At 30.2% G+C, this 18,291-nt stretch overlaps 1 protein-coding gene across 2 annotated transcripts in view; it reads right to left on the reverse strand.

The window, feature by feature from the left end:
- Positions 1–18,291, reverse strand: part of Pgant2 (Polypeptide N-Acetylgalactosaminyltransferase 2) — an 89,157-nt gene that overhangs the window by 13,857 nt on the left and 57,009 nt on the right. For both annotated transcript variants that reach the window (XM_076417563.1, XM_076417565.1), the window contains exons 2-3: positions 8,034–8,188; positions 5,120–5,269 (exon numbers count right to left, since the gene is read on the reverse strand). In XM_076417563.1, the coding sequence (XP_076273678.1) occupies positions 5,120–5,269; positions 8,034–8,188 (305 nt within the window). The remainder of the gene's footprint in view (positions 1–5,119; positions 5,270–8,033; positions 8,189–18,291) is intronic.

The raw sequence follows: 18,291 nt of genomic DNA on the forward strand, positions 1-18,291 counted from the left end.
CTATTAAAATAAAAGATATATAAGCAAACAATGTTAATGAATTCCCAACAAATACCTTACACTAACATAGTGAAATACTTGACACTGGAATATCATGGATTCAAAAAGAGTGGGGGTTGCTTGGACGCCAATGCGAGCTCTCTTCATATCATAAGTTATTATAATATAAAGAGAATTTAAAACCAGTCTGTACTTACGCACAGTAAAAGTTGTGGAGATATCCAAATAAATCTAATGTAGATTAAACAAAAACCTATTAGAACAAAATACTTCAGAGTTTGCTCGTTAAAGCTCTGTAGTATGCCAGATATGCAGAAGACGTTAGAACTTGAGAATATTTTATAACTAGATACAATAATATAAGTGTTACAATTACATGTTAATAGTGAGTTTACTAGGAGGTGGAAAGGACAAAACCTTTCGAACTGAAGTAAGTGTGGATAAATCAAATTAAGAGTAATTAAAACATGAAAAATGTCTATTGCAAGTGTTTTGCATCACAGTCGGTTTGGATTTGACTTGGGCTTGAATAACTTTAAAATAAATCTGTAATGTAACTAATAACTAATTGTAATGTAAGCATCAAAAAACATACTCAAACATTGGGAAAGGAAATGGTTCAATTTTATAGTATATATTTTTTATAATTTTATAGTATTTTCTTGACTTTACTATATCTGCATATGTTATATAACCAAAGGTGTAATTCTATAAACATGCTGTGTACTAGGAGTTTACTAGGAGGTGGAAAGGACAAAACCTTTCGAACTGAAGTAAGTGTGGATAAATCAAATTAAGAGTAATTAAAACATGAAAAATGTCTATTGCAAGTGCATCACAGTCGGTTTGGATTTGACTTGGGCTTGAATAACTTTAAAATAAATCTGTAATGTAACTAATAAGTAATTGTAATGTAAGCATCAAAAAACATACTCAAACATTGGGAAAGGAAATGATTCAATTTTATAGTATATAAATATGTATTTTCTTAACTTTACTATATCTGCATGTTGCATATGTTATATAACCAAAGGTGTAATTCTATAAACATGCTGTGTACTAGGAGTTTACTAGGAGGTGGAAAGGACAAAACCTTTCGAACTGAAGTAAGTGTGGATAAATCAAATTAAGAGTAATTAAAACATGAAAAATGTCTATTGCAAGTGCATCACAGTCGGTTTGGATTTGACTTGGGCTTGAATAACTTTAAAATAAATCTGTAATGTAACTAATAACTAATTGTAATGTAAGCATCAAAAAACATACTCAAACATTGGGAAAGGAAATGGTTCAATTTTATAGTATATATTTTTTATAATTTTATAGTATTTTCTTGACTTTACTATATCTGCATATGTTATATAACCAAAGGTGTAATTCCATAAACATGTTGTGTAAACTATACGAGTAAATCGAACTAAACTAAAGGCATAATTCATCAAAAGCAAACATGCTTATCTTTTTTACTATATATGACATTAGTATCTTTGGATTGTTTGTTTACGAGTTTACTGAGGAAGTGATCTCACATCAATTGTATGTCCTTGACATTCTCTATAATTAAAAAAAATTGATGATAACGAAACTTAATTGATACAACAAGGAGAAATATCTTTGTCAGTATAGTATTAATAGGTATAATATCACTTTAACCTGTTGATTATCACCAAATAATTTTATCAATGAATCGTTTTTTTTTAGTTCAAATTCAAATCTGCACAGTAGGATACGAGAAATTTTTAATTCATATAACTTAGCATACTGAACTAAAGCATTTTCTTGATGAAAAACTCTTATTTACGCTAGGTACAGCTGTTTCCTGTTTATTTTGTCACTTAAACTTTACAATATGTTCTGAGTGTTGTTAATTTTCATAGATAATAAATGAAAATTATTCCATGTACTTCTTAAGACCATGAACAGATGCCAGTACAACCAAGAAATTACGATTAAGAAATTAAACTGTCTTCGTTTTATTTGAAATTGTTCCTCCTTTTCAAAGGTCATCCAACTTATGAGCAGTATATCAATTTTCAGTCAATATGCAATACATAGCTCGTCCAGTAGAACAGCAAATTGTTGTATATAGTGCCAATTTAATTTTGCAAAAAAATGTAAAATTCGTTTTAAACTAGGAGCTGATTTTTTTTTATTTGTAATGGGGTCATGTTGTCAACTGTGCGATTTAGAGTTTAGTTTAGAGTCCGATTTTAGTTTATAAACAGAAAAATGTTGGAAACCAAAAGTCAAATTTGATACAGCAAGATTACGATGTACTGACGTCATAAATTTTGATGACATATATTTGATATTATATAACACTTTTTATAGAACTTACTAGATCTGTTACTAATGCATTTTCAGTAAACAATTATTCAATAGGAGTTTGTAGATTGTTGTAACGATTTATAACGTCTAATCTGGTCGAGTATGACAGAGCTTAAAATCTTATATCATATATACATATTACTATTATATCTTATGCCATACTCTTATACTGAATCTTACTTCTTAATTGTTGAACAACGTTCACTAACGGCTGACAAATAAATATTATATTTTATATGCAAGTACAAAATAGGTATTGAAATTTTATGTTTAGACTTTATAAGGTTGATAGCTTCACCTTTTGGATTTTTTTTGAGTCATAGAACTTTAAAGTCAAATTTATCTACATGAAGTCAAATAATTATCTTTATGTGAAATAAAGAAATAAAAAATAACAAAAGTACGAAAATACTAAAAACGTTTATCTTTGAAAAATAACTATAATTACCACCAAATCTCCATTATAATCATCAATAACCCGAATTAAACTTGCTTCGTTTGTAAATAAATAAGGAATGGTGATCTCTCCAGCATGTAAACTGTATTTTTGAGGTTACAATTGGGTTTATTCTCATTTCATATTCGATAACAGACAGCGATATTTGCTATTGGAAACAATAGCGAAGAAACAACTAGCTATTTTACTTTAGAAGTTATTTTATTTTACGGAAAGAAGTGGTAATCGTTGAATAGCGAGAAAAAAAGAATAATGAGGGTTTATATATGTTCTAATATAAACCAAATCCCTATGCTTATCATTCAGTTTTGACATAAACAAACCGCCTTGTTTCTTTGAATACACAGTTTTCGTAGCCAGAGTCACAACTTAACCAGTTAACTAGTCTGGCTATTTACAGTTCCCAAGTTTGCACCTAAGTATGCTGCATCTTCATCTCTCAAATGACAGTTAACCCTATTGAAAATTCTGTTACTGAAGAAAACACTTGGATACTTCTTGGATTACCCGCGTAACAAATTCAAAGCAATAATAGTATAATTAATCTTGGGCAAATATATTTATCTATTTCATCAAAAACCTTTTTTCCGCATCGGAAACAGGACTGTTAACGTAGGAATCGTTAAAAATTCCATTAGCGAAAGTTTTCTCGTATTTTGAACGGCGCTTCGCGATAAAATCGAAGGCAAATATAAATAAATTCTCTTTTCGACGGCAAAATCTTATTACCGTATTTGCGGATCTTCGCCACTACAATATCGCCGATACTTTACGAGAAAAAGAGACGATAACAAACGCCGATCTCTTGCCTTCCGCTAACGTGAACGTGTAATTTTTTCGCGTTCTCTCTCAATTTCTTTATCCGGGTTTGTCGATCTGATCTCATCGTGCGAGTGAAATTAAACTGCCTACGCGGATGCGGATTTAAAAAACATCATTAAACAGGGACATACTAATTGTATGTTATTTGAACGGGTGTCTATATAGTATTTCCTTTCATATGATATCAACAAAATAATCACATTGATGTGCAAACAAATTTTACTGCCTTCATTAACACAAAAGTTGATTGGACAAGAAATATTTCGTGTGATGACTATAGAAGATAAGTAGGATGTTATTTATGTGCCAAATGTGTCCAGTAATAAGATAGGGTGGTAATCAGTTTACGCATTTTACTGCCATTATGCTTAATAGCTCCAAATCTCCTTGTTACTTTTGCGTTGTGGCGAAATAACAAAAGACTAATTATATTACTTGACGGATGCCCGATTCTTCAAGCAGAATCAGCGAAATACATCGGAATATATCTCGATGGTAGGTTAAATTGGGAACATTATGTTAGACAAAAAGCAAAGTAGATTCGATTCAAAGCCAAGCAACTGTACTGGTCGGACTGTCGGAAGATACTCTCAACTTGGCCTAAAATCAGAGAGATTCGTTTATCAGTCAATCATAAAACCTATTTGGACATATGACACCTAAATATCAAACCAACTAGTAATTCAACGCAACAAAGTTCTTTGATTAATTACCAATGATTACCGCTACATAACAACGAAGAGCTGCATAATGACCTCAACATCAATTGGATATACGAAGTGATCCAAGATTTCGCCTTAAAATATGAAATAAGCTAAATCACAGCAATATGGAAGCACTACAGCCACTGGACAACACGCAGGAAATCAGAAGATGAACCAAACCACATGAACTTGTTTAGTGTCTGAGTGTATTTTTAAAATTAGCTTAAGTAGTTTACGTTTATTTTAATTAGGGAAATACTTACTGATGTATTTAAGTGGATTAGCAAGTACACGAAGCTGCACTCTTTCGAAGTAATTTATATTATACTTGTTATAGATTCTAGAGATATTTCGCGAAGAATAACTTCGACAATGGTCCAAAATACTTTATTTTGAGACCGTTGAATAATGCCTATATTATATTTGCTAGCAGTATCCCTTTGCAGCAGATAGGTCTGAGTGTTGAGTTTAGCTTTTAGCTTGTTTTACTTTTCCTACAATACCATAATATTTAGCATTCTCTGCCTGCGAGAGTTGACATCTGTTAATATTCATTGATGGACACGTATCCAGTCACATTTGTTTGCTTGTAATATACCCCCTTTGTAGTTGTGATCAAATTTGTCTTTACACATTAACAAAATTATATACAACAAATGAATAAAGTCTAACAAGGAAGCTTCTATATTTATAAATTAACGCGATTTATTGTAAATTCCTCAAAATTATAAATAACTTAGATAAATTTAATTAAAAGTTCGTATCACATTGTTTTTATGTTATACTGTACGAAGTAAATAAAACTTACGCTGGGTCTCTTGTATCAGGAATGTCTCTATTGCTCGGTAAACTATCGCTGGCCTGCTGGTTGAACCTATTGCGTATATAAGGGTCTTCTCCCTTCCTTAATCCTCCCCTTGTTATGTAACTTTTTTCATCAAAATAGTTCCAGGCCACCCTAGAATCAGAAAAGGTTTATTGCTTTCCTCTATGTCATTTAGTACACCTTTTTTAAGTAAGTTTTGTTATAATACCAAAAATATTGCTAAATATTAAAAATATTCTTTTAGTACAGGGGACAGACAAAATAATATAAAAATATATTTATATACGCAATATTTATTTGCTAATGTGTTAAGTCACCGTTTACTTTTAAAACAGCTGCAATTATTCGTGAAACAAATTCGTAGAACATCTGAATGTTTACTAACGGAATATTGTCCCATTCTTGTACCATAATTGTACATTCCTAAATTGTTTCAATGATAGTGGAGATGAAAGTACATTCTCTGCTACTTCAATTACGTTATCTTCAATTATGGTCTGGCATTTATGCTGGACAGAAACGAACTGAATACCATGAGCATCAATGATTTGCCTTCTTTTGAAGTTTGAGAGGTTACATTATTATATTTATTATATTATATTTATATTTCGTCGCTTGGTTTAATCGTTAGAGAACTAAGTGTATAATACACTAAAATATAAGACATGGCATTGGCATGCGCACGGAAGCAGTGTTGCCAATATTCAACAAGATATGTGATACTATATTGCATGGTGTCCATATTATTTTGTCTATCCCATGTGTATTAGTACTCGTCTTTCTTGGTTTTACAAGTTAGTAACAATTTTATAAAAACAGAACTGAATTGAAAGAAAATAATCGATCGAAAAAAAAACAGCTAACAATTCCACACTTAGAAATGAATGTTTAAACGTTTTAAAGCCAAAGTTGGACAGTTAAATTGAGTGTTATATAAGACTTGTCCATAATAAATAACTTTATTAGTATCTGAAAAGGAATAAAAGCAATAAAAAAGGAATGGATTTTAAAGATTACTTCTAAAAATGTTATATATTGGTATATGATATTTATTTTTCGCAAGAGTAGTTTCATCGGAAACAAACGATTGTAATATAGTTTGTATGTGATATTTCTATTTTTAGGCCTCTTCTAGGTTATTCCTTTTATAGTACATTTGTTCAATAACAAAGGCTGATTATGCCAATAAAAGTGTGTTAGAGGCATTGAATCTCAAGTTTCAGGAAATAGTAATGTAACTGAATTTAATTTAATGTACAGTGAATGTAAAATAGTCAATGAAAGTAGTTAAAACAGAAGAACGGACATTTTTTCAATAAAACAATTCAATAACAGTTTAAAGAAATCGCAATTCTGCTTTTGGAATAATGTTAAATGACATGTGATAAAACACCAGATGTATTTTATTTCGTTTATCTCTCCATATTCAACCATATACTAACTCTTGCATTTGTAAACAAAGAATGATCGTCTGTTTTTCCTTCTCAGCTGCATATTTATAAGGTTTGGCAAAAATGTAAATATATATGAATATGCTACTTCCACGCAAACACTTATACTTCTTAATATCTTCACATACAACATCACTAAAAGAACCTTTAATAAGACAAATAATTGAAAAAGTTCAATAAAAAAACGAATATATCTAGCTTTTAATGATTTGGAACGGCGCATGACAAAGCAACAAAAGAAAGACGATATAACATATTATAACAAAGAGGTGCACGAAATTTCACTTAAATTCAAGAAATATACTAGAAAAATACGTTGTCATTACAGAACAACATGAAATGAAAAACCTTCAAACCTTTATCATAAAATTAATATAGAGTATAAAATTACGTAAATATAGGTAGAAACTTTTGCGGATTTTGTAATAATAACAATTGATAAGATTTAGAGAAAATCTTAACCATATGGAATGTAGTATTAGAAGGATTAAAGAAATTGCAATTCTGCTTTTGGAATAATGTAAAATGACATGTGGTAAAACACCAGATGTAGTTTATTGCATTTTTCTCTCCATATACAACCATATAATCATTCTTGCATCTGTAAGCAGAGCCTGATCGTCTGTTTTTCTGTGATGCAGATTTATAAGGTTTGGCAAAAATATAAATATACATGAATATGCTGATTCTACACAAAACTTCACTTAAATTCAAGGAAAAATACGTTGTCACTAGAGAACAACATGAAATGAAAAACCTTCAAACCTTTATCAGAAGTTTTAAGTAGACAAAATCTGTATATATAATAAAACTATGTAAATATAGGTAGGAGCTACATATTGTAATAATAACTAATAACATTTAGAGAAAAACTGAACCATATGGAATGTAATATTAAGAGATATAGAATATAGAATGATAGTGATAAAGAAGTGGTGATTATAGGAGTACCAGAAGTAATAACTAATCAAATAGAGGGTGTAAAAATAGAACAACCAAATGCATTTATATCTGCAATAAAGCAAGAAGACTAAGCAGATGTACAAACAATCTGGATAAGCTTCACAAGCAGTGAACAATCTTGTACTGGCGATAAGGAAGTTGATGCATGTCTAAGTGTTTAGTTAGATTGGAAATAGGAAAAGCGTGGTCTTCCATCACGACAATGTTAAAAAAACATCTTTAGTGACTCCATCTATCTGCCATGTATTCTGAGTCTTTGCAAGGCCCTGATATATTTACTGATAGAAAACTGATTTCAAGAGTGGCTTGTCAAATGGTTCAGTTTATCTGAATCTTCACATTACCACTACTTTAGTCATAAGCTGATAGAAAAATATAACACGTTCATGAATTATTTGTCAGACTATAACATGTTTACCAATAACCATAAATATGTTAACCAATCGCTTTTATGGTTTCTTTTCAAGTAATACAACCCTTACCTGCCGTCGGTAGTTTCCATGTATTGTAAAGCGATCGGGTAACCTGAATCCGCGGAAACTTCGGCATGATGATTTATGTTGTATGCAGGAACAGAAGAACTTAAACTTTCTAGAGGCAGGAATTCATCTTTCAGTCTCAAAGCTCGATTCTCAGTCTGCAAAGAATACACATACGTTATTGATTAATGTTACAAATAAAACAATGCAAGAGAGAAAAATAAAATCGCGGCTATAGCTGAGTAACTGTAATTTACCATAATTGTTTTAACGATTTAATTAATACTGTAAACTGTCGGAGAGGAAGTCATAACAAACACGTAAAAGGTAATAACTTTTTTTGCATCTAAATAATTGTATAATTAATGAGCTAACATAAATTTAAACACAGTAATGATTATGTCGGACAATTAATTTAACTAATTGTTTTTGTTATTATTTTAAAACAATATTTATGTAATTAAATTTCCAAATTTATTTCACCCCCTAAAAGAATATCTTGGTACATCCAATACAATTATACCAAACTTTTGCCAATATTCGAAACTGTTGATAAATTCAATTTCTAAAATACCTCTGAAACTTTTTTCAGCAAAATGATGTCCTCGAAGAGGTTTTTTAAGTTCAGAATATGGTTAGAAATCCAATAGAACTAAATTAAACTCCAGAATGAATACCATGATATTTGTCTTATTATATTTTGATAACAGTGACACAACTGACAAAATTATCATTTACTGATGAAAGTCAAGAGTTATGGGTATTGGTTTCAACGTTTTAAAAGCGCTGATTTCAGTTTCGATAATAAAAAAGCCCTGAGAAATCGAAAACATTTAAAAAATAAGAATTACTAGTCCCAGAGGAAATGCTATTGGTTCCACTAGCTGTTATTAAACTGACCTACTGACTTTAATATATATACTACCATAATTATACTCAAATCCTTGGAAACAAACACGAAAGTACCGAAGACTGAATTGCAAAAGCTTGAATAGGAAATCTTAAGCTACCTAGCCTATTCACCAACATTTTTTCTTCTAATTATAACTTGTTTTAACCGCTGTCATATTTCTAAACAACGCCAGCTTTATGAGTATATAAATATAGTCACAATAAAGCCTAAAATTCACCACAGATTCATTATATAGGGTGGGGCAAAAGTCCCGATATCATTGGCAATAATGGAACGATTATTTTCAATAAATATTGTCACTATTTCTGCTCGTTCTTGTGGCGTATATTTATCCATAATAAAATTTGGACGTCTACACAACACAATGGTTAAAGCGAAACGGAGCTAAACGTCACATAACCAAGATGGCACGGGATCAAAATGATAGCGGGACTTTTGCCACATCCTATACTTTATTAATACGCCGTACAATATGATTTGCATTAAATTAACAATTCTGTTCAGGTATACAATCATGTATAATTCTAAAATCGATTGTATTCTATTGTTGTTAAATTTAGTTTTGATTTAGTTCCATAGGTGTTTAATTAATGGAAAATATTAAATATTTTACTGAAACAATAAATAAAAATTAATCAAAAACTACTATCTAGTGATATCAATTATTCTGATTATTATAATAAATTTATTTACAGTTATATAAGTTTTATCTTATGATTATATCTAATACGTGTATTGGGGTCAAATGATGTAGATATTTCAATTTATTTTACAACAAACACCGTATACAGCATCTAAAGCTTTATCAAACAACCTGTCAGGATCTAGCACTAATCTAGCAGATCGATAACTAAATGGCCAACTTTTCGAGAGAACTGTTATTTTCCCATTTTAACAGCTTTTTCTTTGCAGAAGAACAAACTACTTATTAACAACAAAAACTTTTATGAACTTCTTCAAGCTTTGCTTCGTATAAAACTATTTCGCAATCTTTGATATCAATGTAAACCAGAGTCACTCCTTTTAGTGTCATTGCTAACTAAATGTATTGTTAACTTATTGACAATTACAATTATTTTATTATTGTATTATTTAATTATTCCATTCTCTTAGATAGGCCTTTAACTATACATAACTTTATTACAGTTATATAAGTTTTATGTTATGATTATATCTAATACGTGTATTGAGGTCAAATGATGTAGATATTTCAATTTATTTTACAACAAACACCCTATACAGCATCTAAAGCTTTATCAATCAACCTGTCAGGATCTAGCACTAATCTAGCAGATCGATAACTAAATGGCCAACTTTTCGAGAGAACTGTTATTTTCCCATTTTAACAGCTTTTTCTTTGCAGAAGAACAAACTACTTATTAACAACAAAAACTTTTATGAACTTCTTCAAGCTTTGCTTCGTATAAAACTATTTCGCAGTCTTTGATTTCAATGAAAACCAGAGTCACTCCTTTTAGTGTCATCGCTAACTAAATGTATTGTCAACTTATTGACAATTACAATTATTTTATTATTGTATAATTTAATTATTTCATTCTCTCAAATAGGCCTTTAACTATACATAACTTTATTACTCCATTTATATATTATATCAGTTTTGTGGGCGCTTTTACTCTTTTATAACCTTTTATCTTACTAATAAATTAATATCTTATTGTTCTGAATCTTTGTTTTCGTTTGAAGTGTCTAATATACAAAGAAACTCTAGCCTGTTAGTTTTTATTAATTAAAAATGGGATTTAAAAAATACTTTTCTTCTCACATGCATTGAATTTGAATATTTAAAAATAAATATGCAGAAATTGTATCAATAATACATAGACCTTAGGGGGGTAAACTATAATAAAATTGTTTTTTTTTTATTGAGAAGTTTTTTAAAAATTGTTATAGCTTTCTTTTGATATGATAGGGCATTGTATAGAGAAGCTCACCATTTTCAAGTTATTGCCTTTTACGTATTTGTTATGACTTCCTCTCCGACAGTTTACAGTATTAATTAAATCGTTAAAACAATTATGCTAAATTACAGTTACTCAGCTATAGCCGTTCAGTACAGCTTTAGATATCATGTCAACTGTGTTGATAAAGGTTTTATATATATATATATATATATATATATATATATATATATATATATATATATATATATATATATATATATATATATATATATATATATATATATATACTTTCAAAGCTCTACTTTAGTGACGTGGCATGTAAAAATTCATATATAGATTCCACGTTCGTCTTTTACAACTACTATAAATAATATTAATTTCTTATGTTATAACTTATTAGGTATTTCTAATATAGGTGCTATCTATGGGTAGTATATCTATTTGTGACAATCCGAAGTATCAATAAGAACGCCTGCTGTTAAATTTGATGGTTTTCAAAGAACGGTCTGGAGGACCAAAAAGTCCGAAGTGAATAAACTTCAAGACTTATTGAGCGAAAACTTAGCACAGAGTCCCAAATAACTTTCAAGTAGACTAACAATTGATGAATCCACTGCTTTCAGGCTTTTACATCGAAAAGATCTAAAAGTAGGGAAAATGGCTGTTAAAGAAATTGACTGAGGCATTTCAACATCACGGTTTCTTTGCTTTCCAACCAAAAAGTAAGAGTTTTGTGGACAAAAAGTGGATCACTACGACAATCCCAAGCGCCAAAAGGTAAGAATATTGAGAGCCATAATGCCTTGCAGTGTCATGTCGTGGGATCAGCAGAGTGTAGTGTATGACGAGCTGCTAAAACCGAATGAAACTGATACGACAGTTGTCTATTGGCATCAATTAAGCATAGTGAATAACTATCAGATTTATCGCCTTTTGATATTATTATGCGTCTTCAGTCAGAGGCAGAACGACTTAACTGGTATATGGCTTCGAAATAATAAAGTTTTCACAATAAATATCTTTTTACAGCAAAAAATGATTGGAATAATCTTTACCTATAATATTAACCATTAAGATCAATGTAATGATAAATTTATTGATATAAGATGATTCTCGTACGTAATCACGTTGCATCCTAGTTAAGTAAAGTATGCACTAATGGTATAAACTTCACCATTATATAATATTGTGGCGATCACGATTCTTTCTCAACGAACATATCGAATTGTAAAATAGATTTGAACTTTCGCCCGCAACAAGACGGTAGTGAGACCTATATTCGCGGGCGCCTTTCACCTTTCTACACATCCCTTGTTGGTTAATATAGTTTTCGTTTTACTTGCACAAGCTTTTTTTTAAGTGGTCATTAAAAGACGAGCGTCACGACAAGTTGGTCAATCGCGGTTATTCTGATTTAAATTTGACGATATTCCTAAAGTTTACGTTATTTATTAGTTTCCATTTGGGTATTCCGTCATGTAACGCAACGAGTAAAAGTATTTTTATTTTGTTTCGTTACAAAAAGCAACGATTCCCTACAGATATACCATTAAGCAAGTTGTTTAATGGTACAAGAGTTGTTTTTGCATATTTTGAAAAAGTTGTTGGCACACAATGTATAATGAACCGATTGCTAATTAATTTGTATTCTTTTGCGTGACAATTTTGTATCACTGGTCACAATGTTTCCATTTTTTAGCAATAAGTCATGGATTAGGATAAGCGCAAATTGAAAGAAGCATTACTTGATGAATGAATAGTGTAATAAATTCCATTTAGGCGTTATTAAGTAGGATTCCATGGGTTTAGTAACACATATTGAAGCATCATCATAGATACTCAAAGCATAATAAATTATTATCAAAGTATAGTATCGTAGGAATCTTGAGTACTGCTCTTATACTTTTTGTCATTCAATTTATCTACAGATTTTCTTTAATTCAAGCCATAATAAACTTCATCTTTGATATTTTCTAGATTATAGATAACTTTTCTTTTAGTATGCATTGACTAACATCATAAAATATAAAAGAAAAAATGTTTTTAAAAAAATCTTTAGACTGTCCGTATCAAACAATTTGTGTAATAGATCCACAAATTTATTTGCTTTAAAGAATTATGTACATTTAGTCTAAACAACAGTTGCAAATGAAGTTACTTCCTTATATTCTAATTTAAATTCCGATGTCAATCATACCCTTACCATAATAATAGCCACATTAAAAATTACATACAAGATCACCTGTATCTTCGTCTTACTATTTTATGATCAGAGGAGTATCAGTTGAAACAGACAGTTATCTTCGACAATGGTTTCATCGGGTTCTTGTAAATTCTTCCAGGTGCAGAACCAAAAAAACACACTGAACTCAATAATTCACTCTTTATATAGATTGAGGATGCTTATCATAAGTTTCCAACAAAATTTAATGACTTACATCGGAACTTTTGTTTAAGTTAATAACGTCTCTTCAACATGGATACAATTACAGAAATACCTAAATGCGAGTAAATTGGCAACCCTGCTATGAAATTATTACTGTAGATCAATTCAATACCTTCTGCAATATGAGAAACCTTATTAAAATTGCATGTTGCATACAGGGCACTCCTTCAGTCACGCAATTCGAATAATTAGACTCATGATTCCTTCGTTAAATATTTGAAATTACTACTATCTATCAACGATTCGTTAAAAGTAGGTACGGTTCATTTAAGTTCTCGGGTTAAATATACACTGAATGAGCACACTAACAATAGAATAATGACATAATTATATGAAACGTAAATGACAAACCTTAATTTACTATAAATCTATCGTGGTAGCGTTTAGTGATGCGTAAAAATAGTTATTACTGAAAAAAGTGTCACGTGTAATTAAGGTGTGCTATGATGATAAAAAAGAGTAAACCAAATGAGATAAACGCAAATTATTTATTTTTCCAAATTTATTTTGCCAAAACTTTCAAAATAATAGCCACTGGTCCTTTTTGATTTGAAATAACTACGGTTTCTTGACAAAAAACAGCTGACATACACAATATTTATTTATTAATGAAGTGTTGAGCAACCAGCTGCTATTAAAGTAGCTGCAACTTTGTGCGAAATAGCTTCGTAGAGTAACTGAATAGTTTTCAACGAAATGTTATCCCATTCTTGTACCAAAACATCCTCCAGTTGCTTAATGATGTTGAAGATGGAAATCTACTATTCACTCACCATTATGGAGAGTTCTCCATAATGGTTCACTGATGTTAAGGTCTAGTTATTGTGGTGACCGAGGAAAATATTTTTGTGTATGAATGCACTATCATCTTGGAATATGGAAAGAATATGCTAGTCATAGTTAAAAGAACTTCATCATTGAAGACGTCGAAATATTATTTCACAGTAATTCGTCCAACGACGGGAATGAGAGAGATCACACATTTCACTGATCATTTCTCTTAACCGCAACAATATAACCTATAGGACTTTATAGCATATTCACAACATGCAAAAAATGTACTATATTTCACAGTATTAATGTTGTTGATCCTCTGTTCTCCTGTAGTTTTAAATTAATTATGTTTTTTAATGAGATCCCAATTTTAGATTTCAGTACAATGCCTAACAATTATAGTTTTGATATTTCAACACATAATCACTAGACTAAAATAAATTACTATAACTGCAGATTTATCCACGGTGTTGCGTAACTGATATTTAATTTAATACATTGAAAACAAACATAGCTTTTGCTTAAATTCTTATTATAAAAGCATTTACAATTTAACACATTTGTTTTAATTGTAATTACGTATGTTAGAGACCTTTCATTATAATATCTGGTATACCTATCATATCTATATTCGAGAAAAAGTTTACTTCAATAATTTTATTTCTTTTTACTTGTTACATATATTTATTGGGCTTGGGCTTGGACATTGTTATAATATAACACTGTTAAGTTCCATGCGCCTTCAACGTAAAGATAGAACAAAGTCATTCACAAACAAAGTGATCCAGTGACTTGGACTGTTTATCAATAAGAAACCAATTCCTCAAGCTTCTATGATGTTATCATGGCAATAACCAGCAGCATTAGGATTATAAAATGTGATCTCCCTTTCACAAAACATCAAAAACATCAACAAGGGTATATAGGTTGAAGACTCTCTCCTGACACCCTTTGTTTTGTATGTGGGAAACTTCAGAGTTAGTTCACAGTACAACGACTAATCGATATACTTTTAATTTCAATGCATAATCACTGGATTAAAATAAATGTTTTTAAATACAGCATAAATGAATTATCCATTTAATTATGTAATATATTGAAAACCATAACCGCTTTTGTTGCTTAAATTATCATTATATAAAAATTAATATTTTAACACATTTATTTTAATTGCAATTACGTAAACACATTTCATTAATCTTTCTAATATATGTATACAGCAAGGAAAAAGTTTATTTCAACGCTCAGTTTTTTTTTCGATTGTTACATATATATATATATATATATATATATATATATATATATATATATATATATATATATATATATATATATATATATATATATATATATATTGTTGGTTGGTTTCATACATATATTTATAAGTATGTTTTTGTAGATTGTAGATCAGCAAGCTCTTAATCTGATGTTCATCTCTATTCGTTCTTCAGTTAAAATTTCTATCTTTGTAACATTTCTGTAAACAAGAGAGTTATAGCTTTAACAATGGTACATATGTATTTATGCAGGTCACATTATAAAAAATGCGTTTTTTCTAACATTTAATTCATGAATTATCTAAACTATCTAAAGGTTCTTTTGTCACTTTGATTTGCAATTAATTGCATTCGAACTTTTTTGTCCCTCTAAGATGTTCTTTATCATTGACCTCAAAATAACCACTTTTAAACCGTTGGAACTAAAACTGACAATTTGTATATGATGAAGCAGCATCAGTATAAGTTTCATTATGTGCATTCCCTAGAAATCAAACAACGAAAATGATGAATGTCGGAGGTACAATTTTGAGAGTTCCATGATTAGCGTCTGTATACACCAGATCCAACATCCACCATATACATATAAATCAATAGAAGAAATTCCAAATTAAATGGGAAAGAGTTATTTTATGTAGAAATATATCAAAACCACCTAATTTCACAATTGATCGAAAGCATTTGATAAGTTTTCTATCAAAAACTTTTGCATAAAATTAAGCTCTTTTAGAAGTGAACTTAAATGATATGATGTCTTTCATTTATAAAATATGAGTGAAGCTGGACTAGAACGAGCTAAATTGTAAACTCAACTACCATTTCTCGACTTTTAAAATTAAATACTAATTTCGTAATGTTCTTTTATAATGTTTAAGAACTATTTTCAATTTAAAAAAAATATCGAAAAATATCAACTGAAAAAAATATTTATATTCCGGTAAAAAAAATATCGGCCAAAAATATCGATATTTTTTTCAAAAAATATGGATATATCGATATTTTTTCGACATCCCTACTTTGTTTAACTATTTTCCAATGTATTAAAGATCATTCTTTGCTTATTTATTGCACTTCTCGATCTCACCACTACAGATCTTTACATTATAAATATTTAATTTATCTACTGCTTTCTACTTTGTCTAATGCCCTACGTAGGAACTAACAACTCAAAAATAAATGAGAAATTCAAATTCTATTAATTAAGTTATTTTATAATTGTTAATATTTTTTGCAACATAAATTTTAACTCTTGATGCACAAATTAACGTATTTATTACCTGTTATATTTGGTTAGCATTTTGTTAAGAGCTGTATTTACTAAAGAAACCTGAAAACTAAAATTTTACTATCAGCAAGAACAATTTTTCTTAGTTGTTCTCTGTTCACCAGAAATTAAATCAAAATCTGACATTGAAATTTTAAATATCTTACAAACAAAGAAGATATGAAATTTTCACATAACATATGTCGGGTTTTTCTTTCACTGCTGTTTATACTTTCCAATAAAGCGGACACATACATTTTTTCTCTCTACAAAAAGCGTAAAATGTAATTTTACTTTATCATACTACTTTTAATCGTTTTCTATCCAAACTTGTCATAACTCTTTAATAGTTCCAATAATAAGTTGCTTGATTTGGGCGTATTTCGTATTATTGGAATTTATTTATTTGCAACGCATGTTACAAAAAGCGAATAAAAAATGATCGAAATGAATGGGTTCGACGCAACGATGAAAAAGCTGAATTGTTCGCACAATACTTAGCTAACATATTTCAACCTAATGATGAATCAACCATGGATACATCTCCTGTTTATCAACCCGATCTAGATCCAAATCTAATTTCTCCATTGGAAGTTGTTACTGAAATTGGTAACCTCAATCCTAAAAAGGCACCTGGTATAGATGACATTTCACCTGGATTATTGAAAGAACTGCCATGAAAAGCAATCATCATGTTAACATATATATTTAATGCCTGTTTAAGACTGAAGCTGACAAACCTGCAGAACAAGTCGAATCTTACAGGCCTATTTTGCCGCTCCTGCAATATCAAAACTATTTGAGAAACTAATATTTAGACGTGTTAAAAATTTTGTAATAATACCAGATTTCCAGTCTGGTTTTCGAAATCACCATTCAACAATCGATCAAGTGCACAGAGTAACTGTGGCTAATGGAAAAGCGTTTGAGGAAAAGAAATACTGCCCTGCAATATTCCTGGATGTCTCACAAGCTTTTGATTGGGTTGGACATTTGGGATTAATCTGTAAGATGAGCAAATTATTACCGTGTAACTATTGTCAACTGCTGGAGTCTTTTTGGAAGAAAATTTAGAGTATCGCACGAAATGGCGTTCTCGTCATTTAAAACTCTTTCGGCCGGAGTTACACTAGGCAATGCCTTAGGACCTCTGCTATATCTGTTCTATACTGCTGATATTCCAACAACAAAAGAAATACTACTTGGAACCTTTGCTGACGACACAATTATTACGGCAAAAGATATATCTCTGCCTAGGGCAATAGAAAAAGTGCAAGTGGCAGTCAACAAAATCTACAAATGGACGAAAGATTGAAAAATTCAACATAATAGCTCCAAATCTGTCCACGTTAATTTTACATTGAGGCGAAATAATAAAAACTTAATTATATCACTCAATGGATGCCCGATTCCTCAAGCAGAATCACCTAAATACCTTGGAATCTATCCTGATAGTAGACTAAATTGGAAGCATCACGTTAGACAAAAAGTAAAACACAATACAGAGCCAAAATAAAACAACTATACTGGTTAGTCGGAAGATACTCTGAACTTGATCTAAAATCAAAGAGGTTGATTTATAAGATAATCATAAAGCCAATTTGGACTTATGGGGTGCAAATATGGGGTTGCACTGAAAATTCAGATCAACTAGTCGTCCAACGC

Source organism: Rhynchophorus ferrugineus, unplaced genomic scaffold, assembly GCF_030347505.1.
Source record: "Rhynchophorus ferrugineus isolate W39M unplaced genomic scaffold, kcgeb_rfMv2 rfM11, whole genome shotgun sequence".
Taxonomy (NCBI): domain Eukaryota; kingdom Metazoa; phylum Arthropoda; class Insecta; order Coleoptera; family Curculionidae; genus Rhynchophorus; species Rhynchophorus ferrugineus.